General features: G+C 38.9%; 2 protein-coding genes across 3 annotated transcripts in view; both read right to left on the minus strand.

Annotated features, from left to right (window-relative positions):
* Window positions 1-2,790: 2,790 nt before the first annotated feature.
* Window positions 2,791-7,435, minus strand: LOC114148678 (SRSF protein kinase 3-like). Its single transcript, XM_028024149.1, has 4 exons — window positions 6,914-7,435; window positions 6,354-6,423; window positions 6,100-6,192; window positions 2,791-6,011 (listed from the first exon to the last, which is right to left on the minus strand). Exons 1-4 carry the CDS (start codon window positions 6,914-6,916, stop codon window positions 5,842-5,844), a joined length of 336 nt encoding a protein of 111 aa, XP_027879950.1. The 5' UTR covers window positions 6,917-7,435; the 3' UTR covers window positions 2,791-5,841.
* An 8,364-nt stretch (window positions 7,436-15,799) lies between these two features.
* Window positions 15,800-18,658, minus strand: part of LOC114145782 (plexin-B1-like) — a 75,899-nt gene continuing 73,040 nt past the window's right edge. For both annotated transcript variants that reach the window (XM_028019408.1, XM_028019490.1), the window contains 4 exons: window positions 18,582-18,646; window positions 18,014-18,089; window positions 17,823-17,897; window positions 15,800-17,126 (listed from right to left, as the gene is read on the minus strand). In XM_028019408.1, coding sequence (XP_027875209.1) covers window positions 17,022-17,126; window positions 17,823-17,897; window positions 18,014-18,089; window positions 18,582-18,646 — 321 coding nt within the window. In that variant the 3' untranslated portion in view covers window positions 15,800-17,021. The remainder of the gene's footprint in view (window positions 17,127-17,822; window positions 17,898-18,013; window positions 18,090-18,581; window positions 18,647-18,658) is intronic.

The raw sequence follows: 18,658 nt of genomic DNA on the forward strand, positions 1-18,658 counted from the left end.
GAGAAACAGCAAAGACACCAAGAGTCCAAACACCGAGTTATTACAATGTTATCTTGTGTAACTGTAGAGTTAACATGGAGGCTTTGCAGTGCCTTCCTTCCAGTCCGTTGCTGTCTGGTTTATTTTCTCTTTTGTCAGAGCATGGCTTGTTAAATGGTTACTGACCTCAGGCTGTCAGGAAGTAAGGGGCCAAACTGCCCTGTGGTCCATCCAGTGCTTGTGTGCTTTGGAGACATGATGTAGTCACAACATAACTGTGAACTTCCTGATCTTTCTATCGTAATGTAAGAGTCTTTGTGTTCATTGTCTTTGTATTCTTTAAACCTTGGCCTTGATCATGTGTTCTTCACAATTTTCTAAGGTTTTTTGGGGAAACGCTCCTTTTTATTCTGTTTTCCATGACACTAGAGTTTGCAAAGTGTGCTTCAAGTAGGAAGAAACAGGAAATAAAATATGTCAGATGCATCATTTCTCTGTAGTATATCTACAGTATGGCAGGTTTTCAGGTACAGTCATGAAAGTGTAAAAAAAAAAAACACTTAACAGATTCCATTGTGTTATTACTGATTAGGCAAATAAGTAGTGAAATAGAAAAGCTGTGTGCGAACAGCAAAGTTTGATTGAGGAATTTGTAAATGCACCTTAAGCAGCAATAAATGAAAGCAGCTTTTCTGTCCATCAGTCTTTGGCATCATAATGAAGGGATTTCAGTCACTCTTCTCTACAAAGGTTGTGTGTCTTTCTGTGGACTGAACAGGTTTTGTAAATCAGTGAATATAATGATCCATTGCTTTGCAACTAAACGTATTCTTAATTGTATTGAATAGTTTGAAAGCGTACAAAAGTGCCAAGGTAATTTTCATTTTACAATTTGCTGAACTATCTTATTTACAGTATTTGTTACAGCTTCTGCCGATCAAATGGTAAAAAAAAAAAAAAAAACCTCTGTCGTGCTTATTGCAACACAAGTGAAGACAACTTGAGCGAATACCATTGTCCCATTAGAGCTGCCTTAACATACACAACATGGTTTAAGGTTTCTTGACGTTTCACGGCAGAATTCAGCAGAAACTCAGCTGCTAGCAGCCTTTTTTCCCCTCTGTGTTTGTTTTAAAGCAACCATTGAGCATTGCATTAGTCGTTTCCAAAAGCATTAAAAAATATTTGTTTTAAATTTGGTCATCTGATTTGTTTTTTTCTGTTTACCAGGAATTAAGTATAAAGAAAAAAAGGAAAGACTCCAGACTTTTGCTCAGAACTGTACAACATGCTGTTTGGTGGTAAATGAGTCTTTACTTTGTGTTTTTATAGTTATCTGTTAAAGCAACTTAAACCTTTAACAGAAAACGTCCTGTATAAACTGTGATGCTTCATTTTCTCTTTGTTCTGCAGTCCCCAGTCTGGTGGTTATATTTAAACGCTACAGAAAAAACCTGATTAGATATAATTTGTTCCTTTTTGCTGCTATAAAATGGGATGTTGGGATAATTTGGTCCATCAGATAAAGTCTAATGTCAGCAAAGAACGCTTCCCCCGTACACGAGTCAGCAGTCATAAAAATAGATTAAACTTTCAAGAGTCAGCATCTGTTTGTTCCAGCTTGAAGGTGATAAATAATGAAGGGGGAACAAAAAGAATCACGGTAAGCACGGAGACAAGAGACCCCAGCTGTTCGGAGACCACTGATGACGCTTGCTGACCGTCACAAAGTGCTGGCCTTTCTATACACCCACGTTTATGTGGCATCAGCTGAAGCTAATACTTAGGGACTCATGAGTACACAGCCAAGATCCAAACACACCTCACTCTGGAACAAAAGTTGGAAGAAAACACAAAACTAAACATGTGGATTTTTTTTTTCCTCCCCTGAGCGGATATGTTAGACTATAAATATTAGGTAGTCTGTAGTAGACTCTCAAAAAGGGCTGCTGGAATTTGGATTTGATTTCACAACTTGAAACGTATTGAGTAAGGGTTGATACGTCTTTCATTTCACGATGTCGGAACCAGCAGATAATGTTCAGCGGTCTTCTTCATGGCCTCTGTTTGCTCTCATCCTTCTGTTGTGCAGCGAAACTTTGGAAGCTTCTGTGTACCGCCAAAAAGGTAAGCACATCTCCCTTTTGTTCCTGGCAGCAATTACTCAAAAGCGTATAAAACCCTGCCACAGCTGAAGTTTGAACCATTTAAGCAACCCTAACTTGCTACTGTCAGCAGTTGAAACGGCTCGAAATGCCTGACGACAAACTTTCATCCGCTGTAGTCTGACCTTGCATTTGGCCTCTTGAGGCTCTTTGCAACAGATTCGTGCGCTTCATCTGACCTCCCTTTTCAAGGTGACAAACCGCATATGGAAAGCTTTTCACGGCCTTCAGGCATGGAGAACTTACAGAGGACGCTAGGTTTGTCCATTAGCATGCATGACCTCTCCCAGCGAGGTGTCACATCCTTCACTGAGAGGGCAAAGTAAAAGTCCTCCCGGTGGAACATGTGTGAAGTACATTTTCACCTATCTTGGTCGTACCTTTGGATTCCTCGATATGACTCCACTCCAGATCAAACAGCAACACAACTGTGGGGCTTGTTTTCTCCCCAGGTATCTGTTTGGACAAGGACAAGCTCTTCAAACCCGGGGATACCTTCAGGAGAGGCTGTGATAAGTGCTTCTGTCATGAATTTGGATTCTACTGTTACTCGTGAGTAGATTCTCCCTCTCTTTGGTTATTTGTTCATTTTCATTTTACAAAGCTTGGCAACTCACAAGTGCTTGTTGCCTTTTTGCAGGCCGATGAAACCTACCTCGTGGCCGAAGAAGTGTCGTCGGGTGCGAACAGACTGCGGATATATGGTCGTTTACAAGGAAAACCCATTGGTGGAGTGCCGCGCCTACAGCTGGATTGGTTGACATAACAGGGAAAAACCAAACAATGTTCATGTCTCATTACTTTTTAGGTTTGTCCCACAGACTTGGGCATTTTACCTGTGGTGATGTAGAAGGTTTTAGTGAGGGCACTGCTTGATGTAAAAATGAAAACCGTTGGTTAAGCAGTTGAACCAAAGTTGAGGTCATTCAGAGTGTGACGTATATTTCTGTGCTTTCTCCACCTGCTTTGGTTTAACTCTGGAGACTGAAATTGACAAGTTTTCTCAGTCAAAGTCATTAAACATAAAGTCACATCCATAGTGGATTTATTAACCAGGCTTCCTCAATTGGGTCCTCAACCCTCTTCGTCATAAAACACCAATAATCAATATAAAAGATTTAAACTGTGGAGATACATATGCTTTCATTATGCCCTTGTACAACTGATTTAGTCAGGTCATTGCTGCTGCTATTTACTATCTGTAAAGCTGAATGGTTTAAGAGCCAATGGATTGCATGGTGTATGAGATGCAATGACAGCTAAAGGAGGCTAAACCCAGAATGGAATTTCAAGTCAATCTGATAAGTTTAATCTCAAGAATACCATGCAATATGAAACGGATTCGGACTAACAGTGGGTAAAAAGATATTTAATCTCATTTAAATTCTATATTAATATAGAATTTAACATTTTACTTTGTTTGTTTACTTTTGGCTGGTCCAAGTCAGGGTCTTTTGTTGGTGGTACTAATCAGTGATTTGCAGGAACAAATTCCCAAACATTAAAACCAATGCGACGTATTTGCTTGTAAACACAACAGTTCTGAATGCAGGAAAACAACCCAGAGCTTCTTCAGTATTTTGTGATTGTTCCCCACTAAATTCACTCACTAGGGAGGTTTCTGTTCATTCATTTTAACAGCTGGAAACTCACTTGTTCCTGCTAAAAGTGTTTTTATGTTAGACAGTTTGAGTTTGCTGTAGTGCTACGCTAACAGATGCTGTTTTGATTGAACTCCAGTCAGTTGTTTACTGTTTATCATCTTAATATAACCATTTTTTTAAGCTGCGCTCCAGAAAGCTACCGCAGCCAATAGTCTCTCTTACTGCTAATGTTTCAGAAACCGGCATGTAAAAAGATACCGATCATTTAAAAGCAACTTAACTGGCAATGCGAAGATACCTAGAATCAGATTGAGACATTTCTTCAATTGGCAAGTTCTGAAATAGAACTTTTAAAGACTGACGATATTTAGTCATTTTTAACGTTTTATGGTTTAAATTCTTTCTTATGCATTCATTTTTATGGATACTGATGAATGTTAATTGTGAGATGTGTTTTCCTTGTACCCCACTAAATATCAAACATCCACATGTACTTTCTGCCTTAATTACATTACAACATCTTTGTTCGTTTTACTTATTTTCATGTCTTAAATAGATTTTTTTTTTTAAATACTCATCATAGCTCCACTAAACATTTTTATGCTTGATGGTTGTACAACTTCAACCCTCTTTCCTCCCCACTCATATTTCTGAAAACCATAAACATGCAAAGTTTTTTTTCTCTGTATTTATGTATTCAACCTCTTACTGTGTGAATTTTGTTGCAGTTCTATTTAAATGTGTAATCAGAAGAAACACATTTAAATATGTTTCTTCTGATAAGCAGATTCTAAATTAAGTACTGTAGTTCATTTGAACACATGGAAAGATTTAAATGTAGGTATTTAGTATAAAAATCTGAGAGCTTGCAAACTGGCCTGGCTGATTATTATGGTGGCAAAGTGCTTATAAATGATGATTGGTATGTGTGGAACATCCATCACCTATCAAAAATAAGTTTGGAAGCAGTTTGAACAAGAATTAGCAACAGCAGTATAAAATAGATTAATGTTGTTTTGAAACATATGCACTTATGATTATGTAATGATTTTGCCACCAAGCAAAAATCATATTCAGAGCTGTTTTAGACCTGTTTTATCCAACTTAGTTAGCTTACAAAGGTTTTGTGCTAATTTGTCAGTTTGATATGGAATATGAAATATTCAATAAACCCACGCAATCACAATTTGGACTACGTTGGCTGAGTTGGATTTAGTCAACTGAATAAATTTCTACATTTCTTTACATACCACCCCACTGACCTACATTAAATACGTCTGATACTGGCATTAGCAGACATTGCTGCATGTGTTGCCAGCGTTATGCTTATAGCCTGTTCTCCATCAGGGGATATGTCACAATTCAGTCGCGGAAGGTGCACAGATCATATGCATGTATATTTTACAATATTTTAAATATATTTTAACTGCAAACTCATTGCAGTGTTCTGGACACAATTGGGATAATGAACATTAGCAATAATTTCAAAGTTCAGATGTTTTGTAACCTGGTAAAAAAAAAAGTTCCTGGTTCTACGTTTTGCTTCATAAAGAAGGTCTCAGCTCTTGAGAAACGGTTGCTTCCTGCTAGACATTTTGTGAGAATGTACCAAGAAGCTAACACAGACAATAGCGTCTGACTGACTATTGCAGACTAAAATTCACCCAGCATTCATTTAGCATTATTTTCATAAAACATGTCAGTGGAAAATCTATTGCTTTGCTGTAAAACCGTATCTAAATATAAAGCCTTTATTAAGAACACTTAATGAAACGGATGAATGAATACCTTTTGATGGTCATGACAGTTCAGGCTCAAGTCTATCAGTGTAAAGACAATAAAGATTTTTATACCTAAGGTCTCTAGAACAAAATTCAGGAAGAATAAAGAAAATGAGAGAAAAAAAAAAGCCTAAAGTGCTCATGAAGCTCAAGTGGAGAAGATTTTCTTTCTGATGCTAAATAAGTGCAGCAGGAATTCCCCAAATGTGAACATTCAAAGATGCCCTGAAACCGTTGAGGTCTTGCTGCTGAAAACATCTGGCTGAGAGAACTTTCCACGGCCTTTAGGGTCTTCGGGAGGTTAACTGGAGGTCAACCATGGGTGTTGAAGGCAGCAGTTGCCCTTCTCTCTGAGTGATAATCCAGCATACAGAGAAGGAAGTTTGAGAATTCAGAGGCCTCCTCTAGTAGAAAGTTATATTTCTCCACCAGAAGGTCATAAAGTCTCCACGGCCTCAGTGGACCAACACGACGGAGATCACCTGCACAGCAACATACAGAGAAAAAACAGGGTTTGTTTTAGAAATTGAGCTAAACTTTAGTTTGAAGAAGAAGAAGGTGTGGTTGTACCTCTTCGGTCGAAGTATTGAGCTGAATGTTTGACTGACTGGACAACATCTGGAGGAATTCTGCCGAGGAGCTCGACGATTTGGCCGATGTGGTCTGAGGTGGACGGAGGCCCCACAAATGTTACGCAACACACACACAGTTTCAGGACAAATTAGCATCTCCAGCTACAATGAAGGCATGCGGTAATCCCATTTAATCCCGTGTCGGTGCGTGCCTCCTCTCTCCGTTAAGTCAGCTCGCTGAATTAAACCCACCTTCCTCCAGGGACATGAACTCGCCGGCTTTGGGGTGGAACAACGAGTCTCCAGTGAGCAACTCCAAGGCCTGGGAGAATCCAGGGGAACATTCAGGGTCACATGTGTGGCTAGTTAAAGAGCCATTCCAACCTGTGACACTACTTTTTGTTTTTTTTAACCCAACTAAGCAGTTTCACAAAACATTACTTTCCTAATCTACTATTAAATATATTTGCTATGGCAAAGAGTAAACACGAGTCAAAATCACAGCTGAGCACCTGCAGTAGTTTCCCCATAGTTATTAACACCTAGTGGGTATTTAATGTCAACCAAAATGTATTACCTGAGAAAAACGTCTTGTTTAATACTTTAAAGTTTAATACTTTAACATCACTTCAGTTGTGATTAATAAATTTAAAGATTCAATTGATATTGTTTTAACCCCTGCTATGAATTCCCACAAATAAAAATACCAAAAGTTCCCAAAAAGATACATTAGTTCTCAAGAGTAACATGAAAAAAAATTGATTGATGAAGCAAAGCAGACATCATCAAACTGTGGTGAGCTGGTATCTCACCATGCAGGCCACACCCCCGAGGTCAGCTGGTGGACCGTACTCAGATCTAAGCAGGACCTCTAGATACCGGTACTGACGGGTCTGGATCTCCTCACTGAAATGCTTGTACTGGGTCAGAACGGTGAAGGAGTACAGTCAGGCAGAACGTCTATAGTTTTTGACTTTCAATACTTTAGTGTTTTATATTATGAATATTTATTAAAATGCTTGGGATTTTAACATACTTTTAAAAAAAAAGTCTAAACTATTTTGTGGCCACTAGGGGTCAGCAGACAGCTGTTTAAACATAAAATAGACATATTTGTAATTATGAGGTAAATCTCAAGTGGACAAAAAGTGCTAGCTAGTGAAGTCAGATCACTGCTGTCAGTGAAAAATGGAGTACTAACCACCCAGCAGGAGCTTCCCAAATCAGAAATCTTCACAGAAATGTATTTTAATTTGTACAGATTCACTCCCTCTGTCTCTAAAATAGTCAAACAAATTAGCATTGAACTTAGTTCAGTTTAGATAAATAACTGCTTTAATATTTAAAGCAGAGTGAAAAAATAATTTGAGTGAGTCAGTCCCTCCCCCCGGTGATATATTACATTTAGTTTTTTAATATATACATGTTACTGATCTGCAGATTGCAAACTTACTATAACTGAAGCATGTAAACAAGAAAACAACTGTGCCTGTGGTCTTGTTCCCCTCTACAGCTGGTAAACAGAGGGAGCTGCTGCCCCCTGCTGGTGTAATATGGGTGTGGTCCTTCAGGTGCAGCAGAATGTTTTCTTGGCTTAATGTGTGTGTGGATGATCTTACATCGAGTGTGAAGGTAGTCCAAACCCTGGAGAACCTGCAGAGAAATGAAGAATTCAGATGTTTCTTACATTAAAGCTAGCCTGATCAAACAAAAACTCCTTTATCATTTGTAGTACCAACTCTTTGCTTTTCTTGAAAATGGTCACAAAAAAGTTAGATTTTTATTTTATGCTAATAATTGTGTATAAATGCAGTCAAATCCACAGGTTACTGTGGTTTTGTGTTACTTACCTGGGCGAGTATTTGCTTGACCCAAGGCTGCATAAGGCCTGGATTCCCAAAACAGAGCTGCCAGGTCCTGAGGCTGGGCCCCAGCAGCTCCAGAACCAGGCACAGGTCTCATCGTCCCAGGCTAAGGACAGTTTTATAGGGTGCCTTCACAACAACCCTGTTTAGTCTGCTTTAATAAAACTTTAATAAGACTTTCAATTGCCTTGAAAGTCTGGTTCATTTGGGGGAGTATGAATGTACAGTCCATCTCTGATGTGACTGGTTGACGTGAACTCTGGTGCAGTTCAAATATAAAAAGATGCGACTCCACTCTAGATTTAAAAGTGAACTGTACCAGCTAAATGTTGTAGTAAGTTTTCAGCTAAACGTTTGGTCCCCAATCAAACTCAGTCTACTGGACTATCAGGTGTGAAAACAACCATAATCTACATGAACTACAAATCATCTGGAAGGAGGATAATACTGAACACAGAGTCCACACTTTACAATTTGACCCTTGCTATGCATCCTCTGTCCCTAAAGTTCAGAAAGCTAAATGAAACAAACAAAGGATGCCGACCCTGTTGACCCCAGCCAGCTTGAATTCATCAAGCAGCTGAACGATCCTTTGGCTGGAGGGATGACGGCTAACAGGACTGCTGGACTAATCAAAGAGGGACAGGAGAAAAGGACAACATGGTGAACAGTAAGACAGGAGGTTGCGTTTTTGTGTTGCCATGGACATGCAAACACCAACAAGAAGAGGCTGGAAGCAGAGCTAAGGTATCGTAGAAGAGGCTGTTCATCCAGTCCCGCCTGACTGAAGCCTGTGCTGCTCTTCAGGACCTTAAGAGCAACCCTCCAACCCGACCTGCCAACACAAACACCCCAGGATTCAGATTTTTATTAGCTGTGGACAAACATGTGGAATGTATCAATTGAAAGTCTGAAAGTCAATACATTGACTTGTAAAGAGTGGTTGAAGTTCTTCACCTTTTGTCACAACACAAACTTTAGTGTGCATCTTTGGGATTTAATGTCACGGACACAAAGCGCTGCACACAAAGTGTTACATGGAAGCAAAAGAATTTTTTTTTTTTTAGAGGACTATCCAGGTGGAACCTGGAGGACTATCCAGGAACTAACAGGTTCCCCCTATGACTATGCGCATCATGCGTAAAGCATACAGAGGTATGCGAGTCATATGCTTTACCTTTGTGCCACTGCTGTGACCCACCCTGATTGTTTTACTCTTTCCTCTCCTCACCTGCAGAGCCATACTGTGGAGAAAAATCCCCAGCCAAGCTTAGACACCACCTGGTATCTTCTGTTCAAAGAGTCGCCAATCTGGACAGGGCGGTAACCACCTGCATTTATAACATCCAGGACTAAACACAGGAACACACAGCAATACCCAGTGGGAACATGGCAACCAATGTCTCCCAAAGTAATCTGAATATTAAACAAACAGGTAGAAAGCCATTTTCACATAGCTTTGGAGAGCTCCAGCTATTTCTGGCCTAGCGTCGTCCTCAGAAGCCCTTCCATGACCGTTTGTGAGTAATATGCTCAGACCTGCCTGCAGGACACTCGAGCAAGATGATGAATAATCCTGTTTCTGTCCTCCTTTAACCTGAACAACGCATGGCACGCTGGGTTTTGCTTTTATTTCTAACAATCTCAAAGAACTTTGAATTGGATCTCTGTTTCCAATATCCCAGAACATGGCATGAGCTAGTGTGTAATTTACGACTGCGTCAGGCGTTTGTCGTATCTTGCAGACAGCAGTGCTGATACCTGCAACACAGAGGAGCACGAAGCAAGGTCAGGTGGAAAAACATGCAGACACAAGCATGAAAGTGAAGGATCACGAGAAGCGACTCAGATGTTAACCAAGCAGTACTGGTCATCTGTGGTTTATAGTAAGAATAATTTACAGTAAAACAGAAACCTTAAAAAGCTCTGCAGCCCAACTTATTCTCAGAAAACCCTGGTTCAGATCACACTGCCCGTGTTCTCCATCTTCATGATGGTGGCAAAGTGTTGCACTCACATGTTTTGTATGTTACAGTGTTGCTCTGATGCACATATTAATTTCGGATCAGTGCATCTCTACTACACACACCGTAGCGGTACTCTCTGGGGTCTTCACAGTCCTGACTTTCCGTCGTATAGAGATGATTGGGTTCTCCAGCTGTTCCTAAACGGTCAGATGAGCCATCTCTGTTCCTAAAGAACGCAAAACAGTGTAAGAAAGCAAAACACTGGACTCTTTTAGCCTCCTGCCTCACCTCGTCTTCATTCTGCAGGTAAAAGTGTTTGTGTGTCAGTGATTTGCCGGAACTTGCACTATTTCTGACTGCTGCAAATCATTTTGCCGTCCGTCCGTGCAACCCGAGAACTCGCTGTCCGAGCTGCTGCCGACACGAAAGCGGACTGTATGGATGGAAGGCCTCTAGTCACGTCATGTCTGGAAATAATCAGCGCAACTTTGTTCTCTAGTTTTGAAGCATCTGATTGTAACGTAAATATAGTTTTAACATTCTCTACAAAATAAACTGTTGTCCAAAACTCTAAATAAGTCACTTTTCTTAATACAGCTGATCTGTCTGTGTGTTGAAATGTGTTTCTTCAAGCTTCATTGGTATGAAATGAAATGTTGAGTTTTTGTTCTGAACACAAGCCTGCTTGAAAGAAAACTGTTTATCTGTGCAGAAGTCAGTAATTTGTTTGACGAAGAAAATATTCCAACATGAAAATTCAACATCATAGTTTAAGAAAACCATATTCCATAATTGGTGATTATGCATAAACCTGCAGTAAAACTCAAAAGACAACATGCATCTGAGGAGCAAGAATATAGTCACATGTGACGTTGCATGACGATCTGGTTTTGGATCTCAGTATCTAACCCTAAAGTTGTTGGTGAAGATGGAAACCTGGTTTCAGGCCAAGACAGCAGCCAAAGGACCGGTGCTTTCACCTCTGATGACGCAGCAGATAAACAGAGCAGGTGAAGGTGGGGGCTAGGAGCAGCAGCCGGAGTCAGCACGATCCAAACATGGAAATGTCCAGCAGACACTGAACTCACCAACCACACCAAGTCTTCACCTGGCTGCTGCCAGGTTTCACTCCCTCTGTCTTTCCTGGATGGATTTAGATGTGGGGAAAGTCACAGAGGAATGAGAGAGGAGGAATAAAGTCAACAGACTTGAGAGATTGAGGGACAGCTGGAGAGTTTTTCCTTCTTGCTCTGGTCCCATGGGAAGGTTGACCTTTGGGCTAAACTTGGCATCAAAGCAGTATCTCTGACCTCTGACACAAGATTAAATATCACAATGAAGTCAGGAGGAAGAAGGTTGCATGAAACGCCAACATTCCTCCTCGTTTCTGTTGGAATTTGAGATGTTTTCTATATTTTATGCCACATACATTCAAATGAAGATTGTAAAATGTTGTTGAGTAAATAAAACTTAAGTGAAACTAAAAAGATAGACATTTCAAGCCTCAGCAGATTTATATTGACATTACCTCAAAAATGCATCCTTACCTTTTGACTGAGAGAGCATCAATTTATTGGCCAAGATTTGGGAGATTGGTGATCGGCTGACATTTCCACATGAAACCGATCTTATCTCCCTCTGCATACGTCTGAAAATCAGCCACTGTCCCGTTTCCCACTGCTGTGAGAGAAGGCTGACAGACAGACCCGCCCACCAGGTCACGTCTGTATGTGTACCATTAACAATAGCCGTTGTTGCCCAACTTGTCAATTTTGTCGAGATATTTAGTGACTTTAAAGTCAAAAAAATTAATTGAAATGAAAAATCTGTATTGGCCCAAATTCAAATTCAGCAGGTGAGGTTTCATAGAAACTGGTGACTGGTAGTCGGCTGGAAAACTGCAATCGGGGCGCCCCTTATTTGGACCTTTTCACGTTTTGTCATCTTATAACCACAAACTTCTGTGTATTTCAATGTGATTGGGTGTGTTAGCCAAACAAAGGCATGTTGGCTAACAAACAGGTTGCCAGCTGCGCTCTGCTGTGAGCCCAGACAGATTTAATGAAACATAAACTGTCAGAAAAACAAATAACCTGTCTGTACCTGATACTATCAATACTTTAAAACTAGCAGGTGCTATATCAAATTTTTCAATCTGTGTTGGTTACTCTTCTGACTTCACAGGTTAATATTCTGAATTAGAAGGCCGTTGCAGTCGACTTTTATCATTTGGCAGTGAGAAATTCTGACTCTGGTGTAAAAATAAATAGCAGCATTGCTTTGTTTGTGAAGCTGACAATTTTGTACAATTTTAATAACTTGTTATAGAGTGATTCTGGGCATGTGGGTTTATTTAAAGAAAAAAAAAACAATAGCAAAAAACTAATATTTTCAACCATTAAGGTACGGAAACGGCAGCAACTATCTGAAAAGTATGAATGACTTTGCTGCTGATGACTGCAGTTGTTTTGACCAAATTTTTTACGTGGGATCAAAGTTTTGTTGACTATTATGAAATACAGAAAAAGTGCAAATTGGACATGAACAATGCACAGTGGGAAATAACCAGGAACTACTGAATTAGCTAGAGCATTAACACACTATAAGACTGCAGCGTTTAAGAACGTTTCAGCAAATGTTTTCTTAAGCACTTTGTATTGCCTTGTTGCCGAAAATGTGCTATATAAAAAAGGCATATAATAAGGTAAATAAATAATATATAAATAAGGTAAAGGCCTTTGCCTTTACATTAATTATACAGAGTTACACCTTCGTGATGTAGCATTTGATCTGCAAATATAGACAAAAATCTTTTTCAGGGGAACGCAAAAGAAATGAGAAGATCCAGGAAGGTTTGAAAATGAGATTTTCCCTCTGGGCTGTAATATCGCAGCACCTCATTTTAATGCAGTTTTAACGACAAAAATAAAAAGACTTTCAGTTGTTCTCCCTCAGCTGTTCACTGGCCCTGACAGTGCATTACTGTGTAGGTGTTTATTCCCATCCCCATTTATGTCCACAACTCTAATGAAGGGCCAGGCCTGAGCCTGTAGTGGCTTCTTTTTCCAGAGGGTTGTAATAAAACTCATTTTGCAGGACAAGGACATGAACTTATTTTTCATGAATATAAGGCCAAGAAATCAGCACAGATCTAAATCCATGCAGGGTTGGATGGATCAGAAAGTCTCTGCGCATTTGTAAACTTCTGATGCAACTTACACATAAAGTTAGCCTTGTGAGCCAACATACAAACAACATACAAACATTTGTTGCAAACAGCAACAAATGTTTGTATGCTAAGAAGTATACAAACAGTATTTTATTGGGATAGACTAACAAATTGGCGAATTGGCACTACATGAACAAACTGATTTGAATTGGTTAGAGTTAGACTTTGACTGAGCCATTCCGACAAATAAATAGGCTTTGGTCTGGACTATTCTATTGTTGCTTTGCTGTGAAAGTGTAATAGTTTCAGCGTATAGTAAGTTTCTTTATCTGTTAGCCAAACACTTTCAGCGTTGGTAACCAGAAACTTCATATATCATCTTAACCAGATACATTCAATCACCAGAAAAAAATTAAATTAAATTTCCTCACCAACATTAAGTCAGATGAAAATGTTTCTGTTTTAGGTCAATTAGCAAATATCAAACTACATGATTACGTTTTCCCCCTAAACACCTGAATAATTAGTGAATTAAAAAAAAAATTAAAATAATAAATAAAGTTCCATTAATTTCTGTCGTATTTATTAGAGTGGCATTTTAAGCTTCATAACTTTGGTTAAACATTTTGGGTTTTCTTCTACAAACTCAAACTGACTCAGGTTTATAGGCCAGCTTACTAGAAATGCTCCTGACATCCAGGCTTTGTGATGGTCACTCCGAAACATTGACTTTGTTCTGCTAATTGGACAACATCCATGGTATTGTCGTTTGATACCATGTTGATCATATTTTCATATTATCACCTTCTTAAAATAATAAAAATGATTTTAGCAATAACAACAAACAAATACCACCTATAATTGATATCTGAAAACTGCCCCCAACCTTGCTTGCAAAATATCATAATCAAATTGCAATGCAATAAATAAATTCCCTTCTTTCTTGCCTTTAGTATTTTGGGAAACATCGTTTGTGTTCAGTATGAAACTAACTCGTTAAATATTACATTAGCATAAAAATGTGAATTCGTAACACTTGGACTACACCAGTCAACAATTATCCCACTCCAAACATTTCTCTACAATATGAATATTGCAAAAGCTGATACTGTGATGACAATATTTACCATTTTAATACAGTATAAATCTACAACTGAGCTTCTTAAAGAAAAAGTGCAAACATACCTACAATGTGTACATATGAATCACTTTATTGCATTGAATTAAGCTGTTGTTAGGCTCATCCTATCAGTTAGTCAGAGAAAGCTAAGAGTTGAGATTACTGGGTAACGGTATGTATCTACAGAACACACATCAGAACTGCTTACACATAATCTGCAGGCAACATTAATGTGTATGGTAAAAAAAAAGAAAAAGATTTTATGTACAAGGTAACAGTTTGCAGCAATGTAAAATCATAATCTTAAACTACCTTATAATGTGGGAAAAAAAGACAGTGCTTCATCTGAAAAGCTGATTGTGACTTTGATTTTGACTTGATCCATGACAGTTCTCTCAGAGCAACACCACACGGCACGAAACGGAAGGACAGAGCTGCTTCCCTACCACAAAAACAAGAATCTGAATTAGTGAGACGCGACAAACACAGGTTTGTAGGCCTGACAGTAAAAAAGACCAACAGCATAAGCAATAAAATAAATAAACAATAAATTAAAATTGAAAACGATAACTAAAAGCCTTCCAACATGTGGCGTCGCGGAGCAGGAGGAACATCGTTTAAAATCCTACAGGTTGAATTATTCACAAGATAAAAAGCTTCGCTCTGCCGCCAGGCTGCTAAAACCTGACATCCACTTTGACAGCAACAACATAAATGTTAACTAAAGAAAGAAAAAACAGCACAGCTGACTTGTCAGTTCAGACATAAAAAACAACAGATGAGCTCTTTGATGTAAAGTAGTAACAAGTAGATGGGAAGTGGTTCATTAAAATAAAAAAGCCGCCTCCCACCCAAAATGGAAATCCATCGAAAAGAAGAACACAATGCATAAAATTAGTGCAAGTAATGCAACCAAATGAAATTTTGTAAATGCATATGTAGAACAGATTTGCAAAAACACAGAGAACCAACGGTATTACGGTAATTATTTCTGAACTTCTACGGGATTTTAAAGACCTTCTTTTCTGAATCAACATATGAGCTTTGGGAAAATAAATCAGATTGAACTGGAATATAAATTCAGAAGTTGACACTGAATATCAAACCAATGTGTTGAGATGCATCAATCAGAGATTTGCAGCTGATTTCTGATCTCTGGATTTCTCTGTAAATAGCTAATTACAGTACAGACCAAAGGTTTGGACACACCTTTCTAATTCAATGGGTTTTCTTTATTTTCATGACTATTTATAAGGCAAGAAATCCCACTTATTAACCTGACAGGGCACAACTATGAAGTGAAAACCATTTCAGGTGACAACCTCTTGAAGCTCATCAAGAAAATGCAGAGTGTGTGCAAAGCAGTGATCACAGCAAAAGGTTGCTACTTTGAAGAAACTAGAATATAAGGGCTATTTTCAGTTGTTTTACACTTTTTTGTTTAGTGCATATTTCCACATGTGTTATTCATAGTTTTGATGCCTTCAGTGTGAATCTACAATGTCAATAGTCATGAAAATAAAGGAAACTCATTGAATTAAAAGGTGTGTCCAAACTTTTGGTCTGTACTGTATATGTGTAAATTCTACAGTATGTGGATTCCTACTAAAACCTTTCCAGATGGTTTTGCTCCTTCTCACAGTCTTGTTCCTTTATAGATAGCATCTCTATGTTACACCTACTGCAGTTGTGCATCTTCAGTCAGTAACGGTTAACACACCGAAGAGCGTTTTCAGTGCGAGATGGTTGCAGTGTGTTCACTGACTGGAACAAGATCCAGTTTTGTTCCAGTCAATGTTTGAAACACTGACTGGAAACCTGTTTAGGTTTCAAACAGGACGATGAAGATGGAAATCATCTTCAAAGCCTGTAAAAATGTGTCAGGATTTTTTTTTCTTGTCTTTTTTCAAAGTCTATTTGTTTCTGAGGGAATTTCATCAGTCACAGCAGTTCTTTTACTAATTTTGTGTTCTTCCTTTTACTTATAAAGTACCTTATTTGTTCACTTAAAGTTTAAGTGTTTAGTCTATATGATCAAACTTATTTTGAGCAATTGAAACAATGCAGATAATTACAAAATTCACATCAACATTAGAGAAGACGACCCAAAATGTTGTCTTTGACAAAGTAAGGAAAACAAACCCATAGTAGTCCTTCCTGTAAGCCAGGCAGCCATAGCAGACAGAAGTAAAAACAATGTGTAAAAAAATCCAGAGGATTTTTAGGGTAAGACTTGGAAGAAGGGCTTGAAACAGGGAGAAAAAGTCATTATGTGTGCATCCTGTATGTAAGACTTGGAGAGAAAAATAAAAATGTTCCAACAGCGCTGACATTTAGGGTAAAATGTACCTTTTGGAATAAAAAGTGAACCTTGATGGGTGGGAATGTTCTGCTCGGTTTGTCCAGATAAACAAAGCAAATGATGTTTTTCATGATGCGTCTTTCCCTCCAAGAGTTAAATCCGAGGAGGAAAGCCAATAATGCAAAATGTTTCGATGTGTGCTTCATTCCACATTATTTTCACATTTGTCCCTCCTTATTGAAGTGGAGTCCCTTTTCTCCCAGAGAGAGGACCACTTATACCACCAGAAACGTGGTCCAGTCCGTCAACGCCAGTCTCTCTCTTCACGTAAAACCAGTCCTTCCAGCGATACCACAGTTCAGGTCAGAATATTTCTTTGTCTTCTTTTGTACTCTGATAAAAAATAACTTTTTTTTGTCCAAGAGAGACCAAGGACAGGTATTCCTAACGATGCCTTCCCTTTATGAGTCGAGACAATATTTCCCCTGGTGCCGGGGTCATAGGTCTGTTACCTTGTTTTCAACGGCAGCAGCGATCTGTTGGAGTCTGTAACCGAGCTGCATCTTTTGAGCTGTAGCGTCCTCTTCCAAAGCTGTGATGATCTGAAGCAACGAGTCGATGAGAAAAACAGGTAAAAACAGACGGTGAACAAACCAGGAAGCAGCAATAAGTCACATATTTGCATAGTCTTCATTCATATATTTGATTTATAATACCATGTATAAACCATTCATATATTTGATTTTTGCCTGGAGTACAAAAACTGTTTCAAAATAAATCCCAACAAGCAATAAATTCAAAAAAATGTTAAGGAATTGCTGAAAGACACTTAATCCCCGCTCAGAAATAAATTCTGCATCCTGGACAAGCTCTGAATAATTTTATAACCAGCCTAGATAAGCAATATATAGAACCTGATCAGTGGTGAGCTCCATGAACTAAAAAGCTTGTTGCCCTAAGACTAAAGCATGAAAAATAAATATTAGTTCTGCTGGCGCAGAAAAGCTTCACCAACACGATATTTAGTGAAGCTAATGTTAAAGCACCAGCATCACCCTCAACAAGGTCAGAGATGTTAATGCACATCAACTTGTTTTGTTGGACTTCAGGATGAAATGAAATTGTTGCTCTGGTCACAAGACAGACAAACATCATTTTACTCTCATTGTGACTCTGAGCCAACTGGTATGTTGATACCATCAAACTGGGTTAGTTTTACTCAAGTTATCATACAGTGAGAATCTTACACCTGTCCATATGAAATGCAGGGTAAATCAGAAAGCTCCTGTGAAACTCACTTGATCGTAGTATTTGTTGATGTACTTGTACAGCTCATGTAAAGCCACATGGCAGTTGACCTCAGCAGCATAATTCTGTTTTGGGACAGAAAAACATATTAGAAAAAAAACGGCAATAGCTGTAAATATTTCAATATTAAAACATTTTAATGATTGACACCAACTACTGGGCCTCAACGGTGTTTACATACACGGGAGAGTTCTGCAAGAGCCGAGTTCATCTCCTGGTCACTGGCAGAGATGGTCTGTTTGATGTCAGCATAGTATCTACAAAAAGAAGAAGAAAAGAGAAAAACAGAGTTATGTTACAAAGAAAATGACCTGAAGAAATTATTTATATATATTGTCATATATACTGTTGTTTTTGTACTTTTTTTTTTTTTTCAAATATATTTTATTCCAAAAATCTGACTGATGTATATAGGACAAGACCATAACAGAAAATAAATACAAGAGTCTTTGCATTGGTTCTTAAACTAACCTCAAGGTCAGTGAAGGCAGCTAATTTGCTGGACAGACTCCTGCTCAGTGAAGCTTTAACATATCACTAGCACTAGCGTAATCTGCATGGTTTAATGTGCGGCTGACAGTAGTAACTGTAGCAGTCTGCTTGCAGACTATCCATGCATGGCAGCCCTGCAGGCTCAGTCTACCTTCTGTCTGCCACTAACAGATGTCCTCAGCTTCACTCCCTCTTCTCTCCTCCGGAGAGTTTTACGTGCCTGCGGTCAGCCAGGCGACCGGCTGCCATATTCTTACCTCTCCACCATCTGTTTGTAACGTGGGATGTCTCTGGCATACAGCAACTTGTTGATCGGAGAATCCTGCACAAAGAA

The sequence above is a fragment of the Xiphophorus couchianus genome, chromosome 1 (assembly GCF_001444195.1).
Source record: "Xiphophorus couchianus chromosome 1, X_couchianus-1.0, whole genome shotgun sequence".
Taxonomy (NCBI): domain Eukaryota; kingdom Metazoa; phylum Chordata; class Actinopteri; order Cyprinodontiformes; family Poeciliidae; genus Xiphophorus; species Xiphophorus couchianus.